Below are 20,000 nucleotides of genomic sequence, written 5' to 3' on the forward strand. Positions count from 1 at the left end.
ACACACACACACACACACACACACACACACACAGCTGCAGGACAGGTACACACACACACACACACACACACACACACAGCTGCAGGACAGGTACACACACACACACAGCTGCAGGACAGGTTCACACACACACACACACACACAAAGCTGCAGGACAGGTACACACACACACACACACAGCTGCAGGACAGGTACACACACACACACACACAGCTGAAGGACAGGTACACACACACACACACACACACACACACACACAGCTGCAGGACAGGTTCACACACACACACACACACACACACACACACACACACACACACACACACACAAAGCTGCAGGACAGGTACACACACACACACACACACACAGCTGCAGGACAGGTACACACACACACACACACACACACACACAGCTGCAGGACAGGTACACACACACAGTTTCCTGACGTCCTTTCTGCCTGGAGGGGTTACTTCTTCTTCTTCACCTCCTGAACAGAAGTGTGTGTGTGTGTACTAAGCTGCCAACTATTCTTTGACCATATAAGGACTGGAGACAGAAAGCTTCTGCAGAGGCTGTCTGCACACACACACACACACACACACACACACACACACACACACACACACACACACACACACACACACACACACACACACACACACGTGTGTGTGTGTGTGTTCAGCGTGTCAGAAGAAGTCATATCATAGTATGTTAAAAGATATCTGAGTACTGTGTGTCGTTAATGGGTTAATCCATTAGACTAGATATTATTGTAGGCTGCAGAGACACTAATCACAGTAATGTGTGTGTGTGTGTGTGCAGGCTGCAGGAGGCGCAGCAGCAGCAGCGCAGCGTGCACCAGGAGAAGCTGCAGGTCCAGCAGCGCCTGCAGGGCGAGGTTCTGTCGGCCCGACAGGAAGCTCAGCGCCTCCGAGACCTGAGGGGGGGGGGGGACATGAGGGGGGCGGGAGGGCCGAGCACCAGCTGGACCAGGTACTACCTATAATACACACTTTAGAGGTCTCCTCCTGTTTAGCCATATCTCACAGGTCTCAGATATAAGGACATGACTCTGAAGTGTCCTGCTCCAAACCCCAAACAGATCCTTGTAGCCCCCCCCCCTTTCTTCCAGCTGTTACTAAGGACATGACTCTGAAGTGTCCTGCTCCTAACCCCAAACAGATCCTTGTAGCCCCCCCCCCCTTTCTTCCAGCTGTTACTAAGGACATGACTCTGAAGTGTCCTGCTCCTAACCCCAAACAGATCCTTGTAGCCCCCCCCCCCTTTCTTCCAGCTGTTACTAAGGACATGTCTCTGAAGTGTCCTGCTCCTAACCCCAAACAGATCCTTGTAGCCCCCCCCCCCTCTCTTTACATTACATTACATTACATTTAGCTGACGCTTTTATCCAAAGCGACTTACAATAAGTGCATTCGACCAGGAAGATACAACCTTGAAGAAAACAGAATCATATAAGTACATCAGGTTTCATAGAGCCAAACATTTCAAGTGCTACTCAACTGGCATTTAGAAAGCCAGCCCTTTATTAGTATATAAGTGCTTTGTTAGTAATTTTATCGCTCGAAGTGGAGTCTAAAGAGATGAGTTTTCAGTTTTCGTCGGAGATGTGTAAGCTATCTGCTGTCCTGATTTCAATGGGGAGCTCATTCCACCATTTTGGAGCCAGGATAGCAAACCCACGTGTTTTTGCTGACGGGAACTTGGGTCCCCCTCGCAGTGCGGGTGCAGCGAGCTGTTTGGCTGATGCAGAGCGGAGTGCACGTGCTGGGGTGTACGGTTTAACCATGTCCTGGATGTAGGAAGGGCCAGATCCATTCGCAGCATGGTACGCAAGTACCAGTGTCTTGAAGTGGATTCTAGCAGTTACTGGAAGCCAGTGAAGGGAGCGGAGGAGCGGTGTGGTGTGGGAGAATTTGGGAAGGTTGAAGACCAGACGAGCCGCTGCATTCTGGATGAGCTGCAGAGGTCGGATGGCACATGCAGGTAGACCAGCCAGGAGGGAGTTGCAGTAGTCTAGGCGTGAGATGACGAGAGCCTGGACCAGAATCTGCGCTGATGTCTGGGTCAGCTGGGGACGTATCCTCCTGATGTTGTAAAGCGTGTATCTGCAGCAGCGGGTTGTAGCAGCGATGTTTGCAGTGAAGGACAGTTTGTTATCTAGGACCACACCCAGATTCCTTGCAGTCTGAGTCGGGGAAACAACAGAGGTGCCGATGTTGATTGTTAGGTCAAGAGTGGGACAATCTTTTCCCGGAAGGAAGAGCAGTTCAGTCTTGTCAAGGTTGAGCTTGAGGTGATGAGCAGACATCCACCGAGAGATGTCTGCTAGGCAAGCAGAGATGCGTGCGACGACCTGGGTCTCTGAGCGGGGAAAGGACAGAATTAGTTGGGTGTCGTCAGCGTAGCAGTGGTATGAAAAACCATGCGGGCTAATGACAGACCCGAGCGAGTTTGTGTACAGGGAGAAGAGGAGGGGACCAAGAACCGAGCCCTGAGGGACCCCTGTAGTTAATTGACAAGGGTCGGACTCGGACCCTCTCCAAGTAACCCTGTAGGTGCGGTCGTTGAGGTATGAGGTGAGGAGGGAAAGTGCAGTGCCTGAAACTCCAAGTTCTTGGACAGTGCGAAGGAGGATCCGATGGTTCACCGTGTCGAATGCAGCAGACAGGTCCAGAAGGATGATGACAGAGGAGAGGGAGGCTGCTTTAGCAGTGTGCAGTTTGTCAGAGACAGCAAGGAGAGCAGTTTCTGTTGAGTGACCTGCCTTGAAACCAGACTGGTGCGGATCCAGAAGGTTGTTCTGATGGAGATAAGAGGAGAGTTGTTTAAAGACAGCGCGTTCAAGTGTTTTAGACAGGAACGGGAGGAGAGAGACGGTCTGTAGTTAATAACATCAGACGGGTTGAGAGTGGGTTTCTTTAGGAGAGGGTTTACTCTTGCCTCCTTGAGACTGTTTGGAAAGTGACCAGAAGTTAGAGAACTGTTGATGAAATGGGTGAGAAATGGTAGAATATCAGGAGCGATAGTCTGAAGGAGGTTTGAGGGGATAGGGTCCAGAGAACAGGTGGTAGGACGGGCAGAGGTAACGAGGGTAAGAACCTCACTTGGAGAGAGAGGGGAGAAGGAGGTCAGTGTGTGGGTGAAGGGAGGGTCTGGTGACCCAGCGGTGAGTAAAGGTGAGTCAGAAAAAGAAGAGCGAATATCATCAACCTTTTTTTCAAATGGTTAACAAAGTCGCTTGACAGAAGGGAGGAGGGGGGAGGTGCTTTGGGGGGGTCCAAGAGGGTGGAGAAGATAGAAAATAGTTTTTGGGATTGGAATAGGAAGATTGGATATTATCTTGAAAGAAAGTGCTTTTTGCCTGAGAGATGGAAGCAGAGAAAGAGGAGAGGAGAGCCTGATAGGTTAGGAGGTCGTCATGGTGTTTGGATTTCCACCATTTCCGCTCTGCTGCCCGAAGGATGGTTCTATTAGCACGCAGTGCATCATTTAGCCAGGAGCAGGAGGGGACTGACGAGCCGGCCGCGATGTGAGAGGACAGAGAAAGTCCAGAGAGGATGAGAGAGTCGAGAGGAGAGTTTTTGCAGCAGCGTTTGGAGGCAGGAGTTGGAACGAGTCAGAGGAAGGGAGGGCTGAGAGCACCGATGAGGTAAAGGTAGAGGGGGAGAGGGAACAGAGGTTACGGCGGACAGGAGCAGAGTTAGAAGAGATGAGGTTGTTATGTTTGGAAAGGGGTAGAGAGAATGAAATGAAGAAGTGATCGGAGGTGTGGAGCGGGTTTACAGAGAGGTTAGAAGTAGAGCAGTTCCTTGAGAATATGAGATCAAGGACATTGCCAGCTTTATGAGTTGGTGGGGATGGAGACAGTGAGAAAGCAAAGGTGGTTAACAGAGATGTTAGTTCAGATATCTTCCCTGTCTGGAGGTTGAAATCGCCGAGAAGTACAGCGGGAGGGCCAGTTTCAGGGATGTGTGAGAGGAGATTATCTAACTCCTCCAAGAAGTCCCCCAAGGCGCCTGGTGGACGGTAGAGAACAACAATGGTTAATTGTATAGGATGGGTTACTGTGACGGCATGGAGTTCAAAGGTGGAAGGAGTGAAATTAGGTAGCTTGAAGAGGGAAAAGCTCCATTTGGGAGAGAGCAGGAGACCAGTGCCACCTCCTCTGCCAGAGGGTCTGGGTGTATGGGAGAAGGAATATGCTGTGGAGAGAGCTGCTGGGGTGGATGTGTTGGATGGAGTGATCCAGGTCTCCGTGAGAGCAAGGAAATCCAGAGACTGCAGGGAAGCGTAGCCAGAGATGAAGTCAGCCTTAGGAACAGCTGACTGGCAGTTCCACAGGCCCCCTGAAACGAGATGCTGGATCTCAGTGGAGCATGTGGGATAGACGAGAGCAGGCCGGTGAGATCTAGGAGAAACACGGGGCCAGTGATAATTGCGAGAAGACACATGAACAGGAATGCAGAAAATACACATGATTAAAGCATGAGGGGCTAGAGAACCCAAGAGAATTGAATAAAACTAAATAACACCAGCGATACTTGGCGCAATCAGAGTAGGATTTGCCTCCTCTTTGCCTCCCACGTGACTCACACAGGACTCTTAATGTCTTTGTCAGTCTTACTCACACAGGACTCTTAATGTCTTTGTCAGTCTTCGTCAAGCTGACGCTCCAGGAAAATGCAACTTAAGATGGATACCTGATTGCTCAGTTCTCACAGCTTTGGGGGCACGCCACTGTAATTAGTTAACTATTTTCTGCTGATGGGCGACAGCAGAGTCTTCCTGCCTATTGAAATGCACACTTGAGGGGCGTGACTCACTGAGACCTGAGTTACGCCTGGAGTTGAGCAGATCTGAGATTTTAAAATCTCTCAGAAATCGCCGTTTTAGCTACAATAACTACAGAACAATTATACAGAGTAGAATAAATGAAACAGAGAAGTCTATTTAAACAAGAATATAACTTACAGTGATTGCTGAGTCAGTATCGATAGTGTCCTCGCCGATTCTGGAAGCACACTGAGTTATTCTGATTTGAAATGCGCTATTTAAAATGTTTTTGCACTTCCCGCAATCAGCAGAGTCTTCCTGCCTATTGAAATGCACACTTGAGGGGCGTGACTCACTGAGACCTGAGTTACGCCTGGAGTTGAGCAGATCTGAGATTTTACTAAGGACATGACTCTGAAGTGTCCTGCTCCTAACCCCAAACAGATCCTTGTAGCCCCCCCCCCTTTCTTCCAGCTGTTACTAAGGACATGTCTCTGAAGTGTCCTGCTCCTAACCCCAAACAGATCCTTGTAGCCCCCCCCCCCTCTCTCCCAGCTGTTACTAAGGACATGTCTCTGAAGTGTCCTGCTCCAAACCCCAAACAGATCCTTGTAGCCCCCCCCCCTCTCTTCCAGCTGTTACTAAGGACATGTCTCTGAAGTGTCCTGCTCCTAACCCCAAACAGATCCTTGTAGCCCCCCCCCCTTTCTTCCAGCTGTTACTAAGGACATGTCTCTGAAGTGTCCTGCTCCTAACCCCAAACAGATCCTTGTAGCCCCCCCCCCTTTCTTCCAGCTGTTACTAAGGACATGTCTCTGAAGTGTCCTGCTCCTAACCCCAAACAGATCCTTGTAGCCCCCCCCCTCTCTCCCAGCTGTTACTAAGGACATGTCTCTGAAGTGTCCTGCTCCTAACCCCAAACAGATCCTTGTAGCCCCCCCCCCCTCTCTCCCAGCTGTTACTAAGGACATGTCTCTGAAGTGTCCTGCTCCAAACCCCAAACAGATCCTTGTAGCCCCCCCCTCTCTTCCAGCTGTTACTAAGGACATGTCTCTGAAGTGTCCTGCACCAAACCCCAAACAGATCCTTGTAGCCCCCCCCCCCTCTCTCCCAGCTGTTACTAAGGACATGTCTCTGAAGTGTCCTGCTCCTAACCCCAAACAGATCCTTGTAGCCCCCCCCCATCTCTTCCAGCTGTTACTAAGGACATGTCTCTGAAGTGTCCTGCTCCAAACCCCAAACAGATCCTTGTAGCCCCCCCCCCCCCTCTCTCTTCCAGCTGTTACTAAGGACATGTCTCTGAAGTGTCCTGCTCCTAACCCCAAACAGATCCTTGTAGCCCCCCCCCCCTCTCTCTTCCAGCTGTTACTAAGGACATGTCTCTGAAGTGTCCTGCTCCTAACCCCAAACAGATCCTTGTAGCCCCCCCCCTCTCTCCCAGCTGTTACTAAGGACATGTCTCTGAAGTGTCCTGCTCCAAACCCCAAACAGATCCTTGTAGCCCCCCCCCCTCTCTTCCAGCTGTTACTAAGGACATGTCTCTGAAGTGTCCTGCTCCAAACCCCAAACAGATCCTTGTAGCCCCCCCCCCTCTCTCCCAGCTGTTACTAAGGACATGTCTCTGAAGTGTCCTGCTCCAAACCCCAAACAGATCCTTGTAGCCCCCCCCCCTCTCTCCCAGCTGTTACTAAGGACATGTCTCTGAAGTGTCCTGCTCCAAACCCCAAACAGATCCTTGTAGCCCCCCCCCTCTCTCCCAGCTGTTACTAAGGACATGTCTCTGAAGTGTCCTGCTCCAAACCCCAAACAGATCCTTGTAGCCCCCCCCCCTCTCTCCCAGCTGTTACTAAGGACATGTCTCTGAAGTGTCCTGCTCCAAACCCCAAACAGATCCTTGTAGCCCCCCCTCTCTTCCAGCTGTTACTAAGGACATGTCTCTGAAGTGTCCTACTCCAAACCCCAAACAGATCCTTGTAGCCCCCCTCTCTCTTCCAGCTGTTACTAAGGACATGTCTCTGAAGTGTCCTGCTCCAAACCCCAAACAGGTCCTTGTAGCCCCCCCCTCTTCCAGCTGTTACTAAGGACATGTCTCTGAAGTGTCCTACTCCAAACCCCAATAGGATCCATGTAGCCCCCCCCCTCTCTTCCAGCTGTTACTAAGGACATGTCTCTGAAGTGTCCTGCCCTAAACCCCAAACAGATCCTTGTAGCCCCCCCCCCCTCTCTTCCAGCTGGTACTAAGGACATGTCTCTGAAGTGTCCTGCTCCAAACCCCAAACAGATCCTTGTAGCCCCCCCCTCTCTTCCAGCTGTTACTAAGGACATGTCTCTGAAGTGTCCTGCTCCAAACCCCAATAGGATCCTTGTAGCCCCCCCCCTCTCTCTTCCAGCTGTTACTAAGGACATGTCTCTGAAGTGTCCTGCTCCAAACCCCAAACAGATCCTTGTAGCCCCCCCCCTCTCTCTTCCAGCTGTTACTAAGGACATGTCTCTGAAGTGTCCTGCTCCAAACCCCAAACAGATCCTTGTAGCCCCCCCCCCTCTCTTCCAGCTGTTACTAAGGACATGTCTCTGAAGTGTCCTGCTCCAAACCCCAAACAGATCCTTGTAGCCCCCCCCCCTCTCTCCCAGCTGTTACTAAGGACATGTCTCTGAAGTGTCCTGCTCCAAACCCCAAACAGATCCTTGTAGCCCCCCCCCTCTCTTCCAGCTGTTACTAAGGACATGTCTCTGAAGTGTCCTGCTCCAAACCCCAAACAGATCCTTGTAGCCCCCCCCCCTCTCTCCCAGCTGTTACTAAGGACATGTCTCTGAAGTGTCCTGCTCCAAACCCCAAACAGATCCTTGTAGCCCCCCCCCTCTCTTCCAGCTGTTACTAAGGACATGTCTCTGAAGTGTCCTGCTCCAAACCCCAAACAGATCCTTGTAGCCCCCCCCTCTCTCTCCCAGCTGTTCCTAAAGAGCTGACTCTGGGTCAGTAGCTTCAGAGAGAGAGTAGATCTCATCAGGAGAAACTCAGCTAAATGCTGCCGTGATGAAACTCCACATCATGTTCCAAACCACATCAAGGATCCTCTCTGAAACAGGATGGAGCTCAAACTCTCTCTCTCTCTCAGGTTTACCACGAGGTGACTTCCTTTTGATTTCCTGCTTCTTCACACACTCTCTCCAGTCCAGGTTAGCTCTGAGTGTTAGCATGCTAATGTAAACACAGACCATATTATCTCAGAACACGTCTCATTGTTTCTGACAGCAACGTTTCTGATTGGCCCGTGGGGGCAAATCCCGCCCACATCTCCTGACACACCGGGGACACAGTGACGCAGAGAAGACATCACAAAGGGCATTTTGTGTAATAGGAGACCTTTAAAGGTTGAAACTATCATGCGAGGAAACACATCAAAGGAGACACATTTGTCTCTCTCTCTCTCTCTCTCTCTGTGTCACTCTATCTCTGTCTCCTCTCTCTCTTTCTCTCTCTCTGTCCCTGTCTCTGTCTCTCTCTCTCTCTCTCTCTCTTTGTGTAGGTGCGCTGTGCTCTGAGGAAGGCAGAGATGGAGCTGGGTGCCCCCCCCCTCTCCCTGCCCCCCCCCCTAGGTCTCTGGCTGCAGCTGACCCACGAAGTCGAGTGTCAGAACTACAGCCTGAAGAAACAGAGTGCTGAGAAACAGCTGCTGCAGGCCCGCGAGGGGGTGAGGATTTTAAACTTTGAGTTCAAAACCTGAGAATTTGAAGAAATATGTCAAAAAATAAATCTAGAAAGAGCGAGAAAATACTGGTTAAAAGTATGAATGTAAAGTCTTGCTCTTTGAACTCAGTGAACGCAGCGCTATTGTGTTTCCAGGCGGAGAAGATCAGGAGGAAGAGGAGCTCTCTGTTCGGGACGTTCCACGTGGCTCACAGCTCCTCCATGGACGACGTGGACCACAAGATCCTCTGCGCCAAGTCAGTTCCTCAGAAACATTACATCTCATTTAGCTGAGGCTTTAATCCAGAGGGATTTACAATAAGTTCATTCGACCAACAAGATACAACCTTGAAGAAAACAGAATCATATAAGTACATCAGGTTTCATAGAGCCAGACAGTTCAAGTGCTACTCAACTGGCTCTAGATCAGCCAGTCCTTTATTAGTATATAAGTGCTTTGTTAATAATTCTATCTCTGGAAGTGGAGTCCAAAGAGATGAGTTTTCAGTCTGAAGAAGATGTGTAAGCTTTCTGCTGTCCTGATTTCAATGGGGAGCTCATTCCACCATTTTGGATCCAGGATAGCAAACCCACGTGTTTCTGCTGATGGGAACTTGGGTCCCCCTCGCAGTGCGGGTGCAGCGAGCTGTTTGGCTGATGCAGAGCGGAGTGCACGTGCTGGGGTGTACGGTTTAACCATGTCCTGGATGTAGGAAGGGCCAGATCCATTCACAGCATGGTACGCAAGTACCAGAGTCTTGAAGTGGATTCTAGCAGTTACTGGAAGCCAGTGAAGGGAGCGGAGGAGCGGCGTGGTGTGGGAACATTCAGGAAGGTTGAAGACCAGACGAGCCGCTGCATTCTGGATGAGCTGCAGAGGTCGGATGGCACATGCAGGTAGACCAGCCAGGAGGGAGTTGCAGTAGTCTAGGCGTGAGGTGACGAGAGCCTGGACCAGAACCTGCGTCTCTTTCTGGGTCAGCTGGGGACGTATCCTCCTGATGTTGTAAAGCGTGTATCTGCAGCAGCGGGTTGTAGCAGAGATGTTTGCAGTGAAGGACAGTTTGTTATCTAGGACCACACCCAGATTCCTTGCAGTCTGAGTCGGGGAAACAACAGAGGGGCCGATGTTGATTGTTAGGTCAAGAGTGGGACAATCTTTTCCCGGAAGGAAAAGCAGTTCAGTCTTGTCAAGGTTGAGCTTGAGGTGATGAGCAGACATCCACTGAGAGATGTCTGCTAGGCAAGCAGAGATGCGTGCGACGACCTGGGTCTCTGAGCGGGGAAAGGACAGAATTAGTTGGGTGTCGTCAGCGTAGCAGTGGTATGAAAAACCATGCGGGCTAATGACAGACCCGAGTGAGTTTGTGTACAAGGAGAAGAGGAGGGGACCAAGAACAGAGCCCTGAGGGACCCCTGTAGTTAATTGACAAGGGTCGGACTCCGACCCTCTCCAAGTTACCCTGTAGGTGCGGTCTTTGAGGTATGAGGTGAGGAGGGAAAGTGCAGAGCCTGAAACTCCAAGTTCTTGGAGAGTGCAAAGGAGGATCTGATGGTTCACACTTTAATACACACATATTACACATTTAATATAAATATACCACACTAAAACACATTCCAACCCTTTAATACACATTTAACACACATTTAACACAATTTAATCTACACACAATACACTTTTAATACACATTCAGTACACATTTAATACACTTTAATACACTTTAAAACACATTGCATATACACTTATATGTATTACTTATACAGCTGTTTTGTTTACAGCTGTCGTGTGTGGCTGTCAGATAGGGATGAAGCTACTTAATGCTACTTGGTGTTGTTGTTGCATTAGCTTCAATTTAGCCATCACATAGCATTGTGGGCGTTAACGGATTAGCTCCGCCCCCAGGCAGGTGCTGAGGGGGAAGCTAATTGACATATATATATATATTATTATATTTGTACCTGTATTGTTTTTGTTCACAGCTGTTGTGTGCGCTGTCAGATAGGGATGATGCTACTTGGTGTTGTTGTTGCATTGGCTTCTCATTAGCCAATCATAGTGGCTCTAACGGTTAAGCCCCGCCCCCAGACAGGCTCTGGCAGAGGTCACGGCGGCTCTCAGGGAGAAGCTGCTCCGCTGGCAGAGCATCGAGGCGCTGAGCGGCTTCTCTCTGGTGTCCAATCCGGGGCTGGCGGCCCTGGCTGCGGCCCTGAACCTTGAGGCCTCCTTCCTGGGGCTGAGACCCCCCCCCCAGCACCTCCTCCTGTCAGACGACCTGGATGACATGGACGAGGACATCCTGTCCCCGGGGACCCTCAAGTGTGAGTCATCACATTTAGTACTATAACTAAGTACACTTTAGAGGTACTGGTACTCTACTTGAGTATTTTCATTTTATGCTACTTTGTACTTTTACTCCACTACTAACTTACTCACTGTAACTAAGTAAGTTAGTAAAAGTTTTATTTTTGGTACTTTAACTATATTTTGATGATAATACTTTTTTAATTTTACTTGAGTAACATTTTGAATGCAGGACTTTTACTGTAACAGAGTATTCCTACACTCTGGTACTTCTACTTTTACTCAAGTACAAGACCTGAGTACTTCTACTTTTACTCAAATACAAGACCTGAGTACTTCTACTTTTACTCAAGTACAAGACCTGAGTACTTCTACTTTTACTCAAGTACAAGACCTGAGTACTTCTACTTTTAGTACAAGATGTACAAGATCTGGGTACTTCTACTTTAACTCAAGTTGAGATCTGGCGTACTTCTACTTTTACTCAAGAACTGTAATTAAGTACACTTATGAGATACTTGTACTTTATATGAGTATTTCCATGTTGTACTACTGTGTACTTCTACTTCACTACATTTATTTAATACCTTTAGTTACTTTATAGATTGTTACTATTCACCTGCAGTGTGTATTTATTTATATAAATCCCCACCCCCTTCCTCTGATTGGTTCCTGTTTTCCCCTCTTCTCTCTGTCTCTCTCCTGATTGGCTCCCTCCAGACGCAGCGTGGCAGATGGACCGCAGAGTGAGCGACCTCTGGCCAATGAGTGGCATCGCAGACACACAATCACCATGGAAACACTCTGGTTAGCCCCGCCCTCTTTCACCCTCCCCCTCTTAGTAGTTATTTATTAGGAAAATATCTATTCTTATATTGCTCAACTCTTGCATATAATATCCAAATTTAAGTAAGTTTAGTTTCGGGGAAAAAATAAAACTTTTTATTTAACTAAGTTTCATCGTTTTTACGAAGCACTTTCAAATCGAGTCAAAACTTCCTGTTTTTCAGGTTTTCAAAATAAAACTAATTCTAACTCCCTCTTTTCCTCCTGCAGCTCAGAGTCTGATGCCCCTGCGACAGAGGGCAGGAGACCCCGTGTCGACATTCAGCTCTCAGAGGTCAGTTAAAGGGCGAGGCTTAACTCTAGATGTGGGGCGGGGCCTGTTCGCATTGTCCCGCCTCCTTGGATTTCATTGGTTCAACAAGACAGAAAAGCAGACAGACAGCTGAGTTACTTAAAGTTAAACGATCTCAACTTCTGAGTTCGTAAAGATTAAGAATTACATTTTTACAAGTAATCAGGACATTAGCTACGTTAGCTTAGTCAGCTACATTAAGATAAGATAAGAAGTACTTTATTGATCCCAATTTGTGACATTTTTGTTAGCAACATTAGCTACACATTTTTGTTAGCAACATTATCTACGTTTGCTATGTTAGCAACGTTAGCTACCTGTGGGTATTGTCCACAGTAATAACTGTTACATGTCTAATATGTGTAATGTGTAATTGTAAAGCGCTTTGAGTGCCTTGAAAAGCGCACTAATAAAAAATGTAAGGAATTATTATTATTACTATTACATTAACTTGATTAGCAACATTAGCAACATTAGCTGCATACGCTACATCAGCTCCTGCTGTCACTCACCCCTCCCTCTTTTTCTCTCAGGGACTTCATGAGCCGCTCCGACTCTGACTCCTCCCTCCCCGTCTCCCACAGCGAATCACGAGGCTCATACGGCTCCAAGCCCCTCCCCCTTTCCTCAAGGCTCCAGGCTCAGGGCTCCGGGGGGGGAGGTGGAGGTGTTTCAAGCCTGGAGAAGAGCTCGAGCCTGGGGGAGCTGAGAGGACACCTGCCCCCCCACTCCACCCTCAGCTTCTCCTGCTCCACCCGGTCCCTCTGCGTGACCTCCGACCCCCCCGCCGCCGTGGTGCCGGACGGGGGGCAGGAAGGGGAGGCCTCCGTCAGCCGGAGGAGGAACGCCTTCAATAAGATCTTTAAGAAGAAGACGGCACGCCACTGATGATATCACAACTTGAGTTAACAGCTGTTTGACCTGATGGACCACGTTGGGTCGGGCCATTGGACAAATGTGTTGACTGTAATCAATTAAAACGACCAAAAGAAGCAACGTATTCATCAGATGTCGATTTTTATCACAACAAGAGAACCAAAGAGTTTTTCTGCCCGTTAAGCGAAGAAAAAGTTTAGATACGACTCAACAACGGAAAACCAACGAAGAAGAACTAAGGCATTGAAAGTAGAAATTGGAACCAGAAACTTTAACATATCGCCAAAAATAACGATAAACAGCTAAAGTTCGAGAGAACTGCATGAACCTTTTACTACAACGTCTACCAAAGTTGACTAAAAGTTGTATTTCCCACCTTTGTGTGTTTTTTTGATGTCATTTATTTTTCATTTGTGTCGTACAAACATGTTGAAAAGTGAGAATATATCCTGGTTTTTATATATTAGAAATAACTGAAGGAGAGGAGATGAATAGGTCACTGTTTGATGTTCACCAATATACGAGTTTACTGTGCACACACACACACACACACACACACACACACACACACACACACACGCTCTAATAATGTGAAGCAGTTGATTCACTCTGAACGAAGATAGCTGTCACAAAGTGTTTATTTAAAGCTGTCACTGGGTGGACTACATTACCCACAATTCCCGTTACCTGATGCCAGTGAACTACAAACATGCACCAGAAAAACGTTTTGTTGTGTTTTTATTTATAATAAAGAAACTATTAAAGACTGCTCTGCTCTGACGCTCCGTTCTTCTTCTGTGGTGGATTTACGTCGGTATGAACAGTTTTTAATGAGCAGATTTGACTGTTTGTGCAGAAAAAGCTGGTTTAAACGTGAAAGTAAATAGTAATATTAGTTGTATGATTAAAGTATACAGTGAGCTGCTGCTGCCTTGGAGTTATAAATTCGACAGACATTTTACATTAAACAAGGAACTGTTTTTATTACACTTGTGTTGGGTTTGTTACCAACAGACTGGACATATTAATCTAAATATGTTTATCTGAAGCTGATTTAACTAAAAAGGTGTTGGAATTTAATCAAAAATAATGATCTGAGTGTTTCTATTGACTGCAGGTGGTGCGTTCACTGACCTCTCTGCTGCTCAGGAGATCTGAGAGACATAGTGTTTACCCAGCAGGGGGCAGCACCGGACTACAGCTCACTGAGAGGACGTCACTTATATCTGACTCATAAAGGCTGCTTCTCAGACGTGGCGTTTCCTCCCGGAGGCCAAGGGAAGCCAGGCTTCCCCTGTTTTTTCGGATTGTAGTTATCATTTTAATAAATAAATAAAAACACTTTGTTTAGTTTCGGAAATTCTTTGTTCTGTGTTGCTGCCGGTCCGTCTCTCCCCCATTCTCATTGAGTATTTTACAAAGAGTGAAACAGCGCCCCTCTAGATGTTATGGTGAAACAGTAGATCTCTGTTATGAGAGGAGGCCAGCCGAAATTGGCTTCCCTTGGTGAAATAAAATAGAGGGATTGACCAATCAGACAAGGCTCACGTCATGCCCCTGCCAACCTGTGATTGGTCAGGGCCATGCCAAGGGAAGCCAGAGGCGGCTGGCTTCCCTTGCCTCACAATCCAATCAAATCGCATCAACTTAGTGGTGCAGTGACGCGTCATAAAAAGCGGAAGTAAGCTGCGCTCGGTTTCCCTCGACAAAATAGCAATGGGATTTCTACACATGGTTTTGGAAAATAGCTCGAAAAAAGGTCAGTGGAAAACGAACCTGTTAGGTAAATGCACGTTTTGTTCAGTCGGATAATATCCATATGTCTACCCTACTTTTATAATTTTCGACTCATAAATCTAATCGATAGAAGATAGATAGCGTCACTGCACCTCTCTCACCGCCGTTAGAAAGTAGCAAGCAACTGAAGCAAGTGCAATTATGGAGGGTGGAGATTTGGAGTATTTAATCAAAAATAATTGTACTAAACTTCCGCTGCAGCAGCAACAACAAATACAATCTGATGACAGGCCAATGCCCAAACTGGAGCTGCGTACAGCGAGGAACAAAGGAGCGAGCCGGACGTAAAACGTTAAAGGTCTCCTGATTTAGTTTGTGAATGAATGCTTATTAGAGTTTGGGCTGGAGAGTGCGTGCGGACCTGTCGGTCAGATAACAGGCGTGTGTAAGTCCTGCATCTGTATGATACAAATGTGTGTAAAATGTTACGGGGCGCTGTAATCACTCATCTGGTTACGTTATTACATTGATCACCACACCCCCCCACCCCAAAAGAAAGGACGTGTTATTGGCTTCCCCTCATTTTTTCCCACACCACGCTACTGGATCTCAGGTCGATTAAATGGATTCCTTGCTTCCCTCACTTGCGTCGTTTCCCTGCGTCTAGTCCCTCCCACCAGGGAAGCATGGAGGGATGCAGGGAAACCACGAGAAGCAGGAAATGAGTTTTAAGAGCAATGGGACGTCCTTTCCTCCGGAGCGTCTCGTGAAGCGACGTCCGTTTGTGATGACGCTGCACAGCTGATCGTCTGATAGCAGCTCTGTCAGACATCGCTGACAGAGCTGCGATCCTCGTTCCTCCGGCAGAAATAAGGCCACTGGGACGCTACTCAAGATGGCGCAGACAAATCAACTTCCGGTGAAACAGAGGACCGAGGAGCATTGAGCATAGTCTTTGAGCAGTGGGAAAAGTGCTATATAAGTAATATGTGTTATTATTATATTCATCAAAGTCCCAGGTTAATACCAAGTCTCTCGTCAAGACCAACAAGTCACAAGTTAAATTCCAAGTGAAGTCAAACGAGTGCCCGTAACAGTCGAAGCCATCAGGTCCCAGGATGGGTTTCAAGTGAAGGGCATCAAGTCCCGAGTTTTATTGGTCAATGAAGGTTCATTAATACTTCTCTTTAGTGAATGAAAAACATGACCTCTGTAAAAGGAAAGGAAGCAGCAAGGTGGTCTGTTCCTTCAAAATAAAGCTTACAGAGACACCTTTCAAAATAAAGCTCTTCAGCTTGGAGCTCAGATTTACTTCAACATGTTGGGAAGTCGCGAGTCGAGGTTATAAAGTCCCGAGTTAAGTCCAACGAGTCGCGAGTTAAGTTCAAATCGGAGACTAACACATTGAGAGTTAAAACCAACAAATCCATATTTAGGTTTGAAGTTAAGACTCATATGTCACAAGGTAAGTTTCCAAGTGAATACCATCAAGTCCCAGGATGAGTTTCACTTTAGGCAAGTCTCTAAAGTTCAAATTCAACATCAACAAATGCAATTTAAGGACAAGTCCTAAGTTAAGTTGAACAAGTCCCAATATAAGTTAGTTAAGACCAACACGTCCTAAGTGCAGTTCCAAGTTATGTTCCACAGGTCCTAAGATACATTTCAAATGAAGTCCTAAATGATGTTTCAAAGAAGTACAACGAGTCTCGACTTAGGTCCCCAGTCCTATTTTATGAAAACCACCATTCCCAAGTTATGTTCCAAGTGAATACCAACTAGTCCCAGATTTGAGATCAATCACCACGAGTTCCGAGTTAAGTTTCCAAGGTCTGAATGAATCTCCATGTTAAGACCAACAAGTCCTAATTAGACTCCCCAGTTAGTATCATCTATCCCCAGAACACGTTTCAAGACAAATCCAATCGGTGCCGAGTTAGGTTTCAACTTTCCAACAACCTAAAAAGCACTCAAGTATTCTTATGTTTGCCTTTGATCTACTCTTGTAATATTATATTTAGTTATGATGATATGTTCGTTGTGAAGCACTTTGGCAAACCCTCTGTTTTATAGAAACAAAGTGGATTGCATTGGAAGTCAAGTCTTTAAATAAGACCAACAAATCCCAGTTGGTGTCAAAGATCTTACTCCAAGTTAACACCAAGCTAAGGACTCCAAGTCCCGTGTTTCATCAAACAAGGGCCCAAGTCTTTATGACGAACAAGTCACAAGTCATGTCACGAATCTTCAGATATAAAAAGAGTCGGTTCAGTGTTTAACGTCCGGTTTGATTTCTCTCCACGTGTCGTTGGCTGATGGTTGTGAAACGGTTGTGAAACGGTTGTGAAACGTTCCTCAGTCACGCTTCCTGTGGCGTTGATGTCACCTTATAAGGCTTCCTCCTTCATAACGACTCTGTCCCCCCCGCCCACTTCCTGTGTTCCTGCACAAATCGCCAGCTGTGATTGGCCGGTAGGTTTATCTTATAACTCTGACACGAACACGCTGGGTGATCTGAGAGAGCGTGTGAATGTAGACGTAAGTCCTCTTCATGAATCTGTGTTTCTGTCCGGATGCAACGAGACGTCAGAAAACGCTCCCGTGTCTTTGGTAAAAGTGAAGAAACACCGAAAAGCAGAAATGAAAGATGAAATGTCATCACTTCCTCTTTAGATCGAGGGACTTCCTGCCGAGCAACGACAGCTTCATGCTCCCTGCAGAACGCCACAAATATCAACACAACAAATGTATATCAAAGATACTGCGTTAGAGAAGTGTCCAAAGTCGATTTTCTCTTTGTCAAATATATTTCATACAAATATTTTTACTGTTTTTATAATATTATTTTTTGTATAATGTCCAAATGTTGTCTTAAAATGATTCATGTCTATAAATATTATCATTATATGTAAGTTATTATTTCTGTTGTTATTATTTATTATGGAGCTGCAGCAGCATGTGACTGAACATGAGTCCCCCCCCCCACTATGTGTGTTGTGACTCTGCGTCTATATTTACCCTGCAGCTCTCACACACTCACACACACACACACACACACACACACACACACACACACACACACACACACACACACACACACACACACACACACACACACACACACACACACACACACACACACACACACACACACACACACACACACACACACACACACACACCCTCTCAGAGGCTCGTCGTGCAGATGGAGGTAAACGTCTCTAAAGTTTTTCTCTCTTTGTGTTTCTTCAGGATTTCTGTAAATAAGAGAAGTGTTTAAAATGAAGTTAGGGATCAGAGGTGTGTGTGTGTGTGTGTGTGTGTGTGTGTGTGTGTGTGTGTGTGTGTGTGTGTGTGTGTGTGTGTGTTTGTGTGTTTGTGTGTTGGTGAGTGTGTTAGACTTCAGGAGGGTCTGCAGCACGAGGCGGAAACTCAACGACAGAGAGCTTCTGATCTGTGAAGTATAGACGCTTTAATGCAGGCGTTATAGTCCTGAGTCAGTGCGAGGCAGAGAAACCAACCAGCGGGTACTTCTACTGCAGTACAAGTACACACAGTCCTGTTTTTAAGAAGTATTATCAAGTATTTATTCTGCAGAAAGGTGCCGATCAAACGGTTTTATTATTATATATATGTGTATTAGATGAGATGTACTTTATTGAACTACAATCAATTAAATGTATCAAATGTAATTCATTTTTAAAACGTATATGTATATTTTATTATTAAATTGTAATGACTGACAAACATATGTTTTAATATTTCAATGTGGAGCCCATTACAGATGCTTTACCAACTTTGACTGTGATATTTGTGAGTAGTGGTGCAGTATACTATCAAGTATAAGTACATTCAATATTAGATATATGCAGTACAAAGGAAATGGATATATGTAAGGATGCTACATAGTGATATACACCATGCTTCACTGAAATCAGACCGGTATGCTCAGTCATTTGTTGACAGATAAACAAACAAACAGATAAACAACATGGCGTCTCTGCAGGACAGATCGTGGAGCAGAATGCATTCCATTCAAATCTTGCATCTGGTTTTTGAACGTGGCGTTTAGGGACTTTCATTTCTGCTTTAATATTATATGTTGCAGTCAAATGCAATGGAGCACACATTAAAACATTAACAGAGTCACTAAACTAAAATATAAAAATGAAATAATATGAATAATAAATAATAATATCTAATAATATAAATAAGAATTTTGCAAAATTGAAATATCTCATTGACAAAAAACAAGATTAAACAATACATATTTTGTTCAGTTGAAAACCGACTGACCTTTCCAACAGGTCTTTGAACGCACCACATATTTGATGCTTAGAAAGATATTTCTCACAGCTACTAACAACTCAGATGTCCTCGAATAAAACCTGGATTATTAAAAACAAGGTGCAGGAAAACATGTTTTTACACAACGACATGAAGTACTATATTTTATAGATTTAGTTTGTGAAGTTTTAAAATATTTGTACGCAAAAGTGTTGACATGTAATTTAATTGTGTGTTATCTGGAGTTTTATTGACGTAAAATAACCGGTAGAGCAACAAGATTGTGTGTGTGTGTGTGTGTGTGTGTGTGTGTGTGTGTGTGTGTGTGTGTGTGTGTGTCTGTGTGCGTGTGTGTGTGTGTGTGTGTGTGTGTGTGTGTGTGTGTGTGTGTGTGTGTGTGTGTGTGTGTGTGTGTGTGTGTGTGTGTGTGTGTGTGTGTGTGTGTGTGTGTGTGTGTGTGTGTGTGTGTGTGTGTGTGTGTGTGTGTGTGTGTGCGAGGTCACATTCATTAAACCCCTCAGTGAAGTCATAAATAAACACCTCCTTAAAATGATTCAGACGTTGTTTACTTCCCTAAAAACATTCAAATATTGATATTGAGCTTTGGTGGCATGGCAACAGTCGTGGTGGAGACATTTTGGGGAACTTTAAACCACCGCTCTGAGCCGTACACCAAATATTACTTTTGATTTGTTTTGTGTCTTTGTGATCATATTTCTGAATAAAAAATATAATCTACCATATAATATTTATCTGCTTTAAAGAGTCCTCTCCTGCTGATGTTCAGGTGTATATCAGTATGTAGTGTCTCTACTTTAAAGAGTCCTCTCCTGCTGATGTTCAGGTGTATATCAGTATGTAGTGTCTCTATTTTAAAGAGTCCTCTCCTGCTGATGTTCAGGTGTATATCAGTATGTAGTGTCTCTACTTTAAAGAGTCCTCTCCTGCTGATGTTCAGGTGTATATCAGTATGTAGTGTCTCTACTTTAAAGAGTCCTCTCCTGCTGATGTTCAGGTGTATATCAGTATGTAGTGTCTCTACTTTAAAGAGTCCTCTCCTGCTGATGTTCAGGTGTATATTAGTATGTAGTGTCTCTACTTTAAAGAGTCCTCTCCTGCTGATGTTCAGGTGTATATCAGTATGTAGTGTCTCTTCTTTAAAGAGTCCTCTCCTGCTGATG

At 46.0% G+C, this 20,000-nt stretch overlaps 1 protein-coding gene and 1 long non-coding RNA gene across 2 annotated transcripts in view; both read left to right on the forward strand.

The window, feature by feature from the left end:
- Positions 1-405: 405 nt before the first annotated feature.
- On the forward strand, positions 406-13,576 carry LOC307027724 (uncharacterized protein; the record flags this gene model as incomplete). Its single annotated transcript, XM_079696018.1, has 8 exons — positions 406-420; positions 820-990; positions 8,319-8,483; positions 8,636-8,736; positions 10,566-10,798; positions 11,502-11,588; positions 11,838-11,901; positions 12,453-13,576. Coding segments are annotated over 8 exons (1,191 nt in total), but the record flags the coding sequence as incomplete, so codon positions are not given.
- A 4,057-nt stretch (positions 13,577-17,633) lies between these two features.
- The window catches only part of LOC307027723, a 10,685-nt gene continuing 8,318 nt past the window's right edge, over positions 17,634-20,000 (forward strand). Inside the window, exon 1 of the long non-coding RNA XR_013804733.1 lies at positions 17,634-17,743. This is a non-coding gene — a long non-coding RNA (uncharacterized lncRNA). The remainder of the gene's footprint in view (positions 17,744-20,000) is intronic.

This window comes from Notothenia rossii (genome assembly GCF_949606895.1).
Source record: "Notothenia rossii genome assembly, contig: scaffold_238, whole genome shotgun sequence".
NCBI lineage: Eukaryota > Metazoa > Chordata > Actinopteri > Perciformes > Nototheniidae > Notothenia > Notothenia rossii.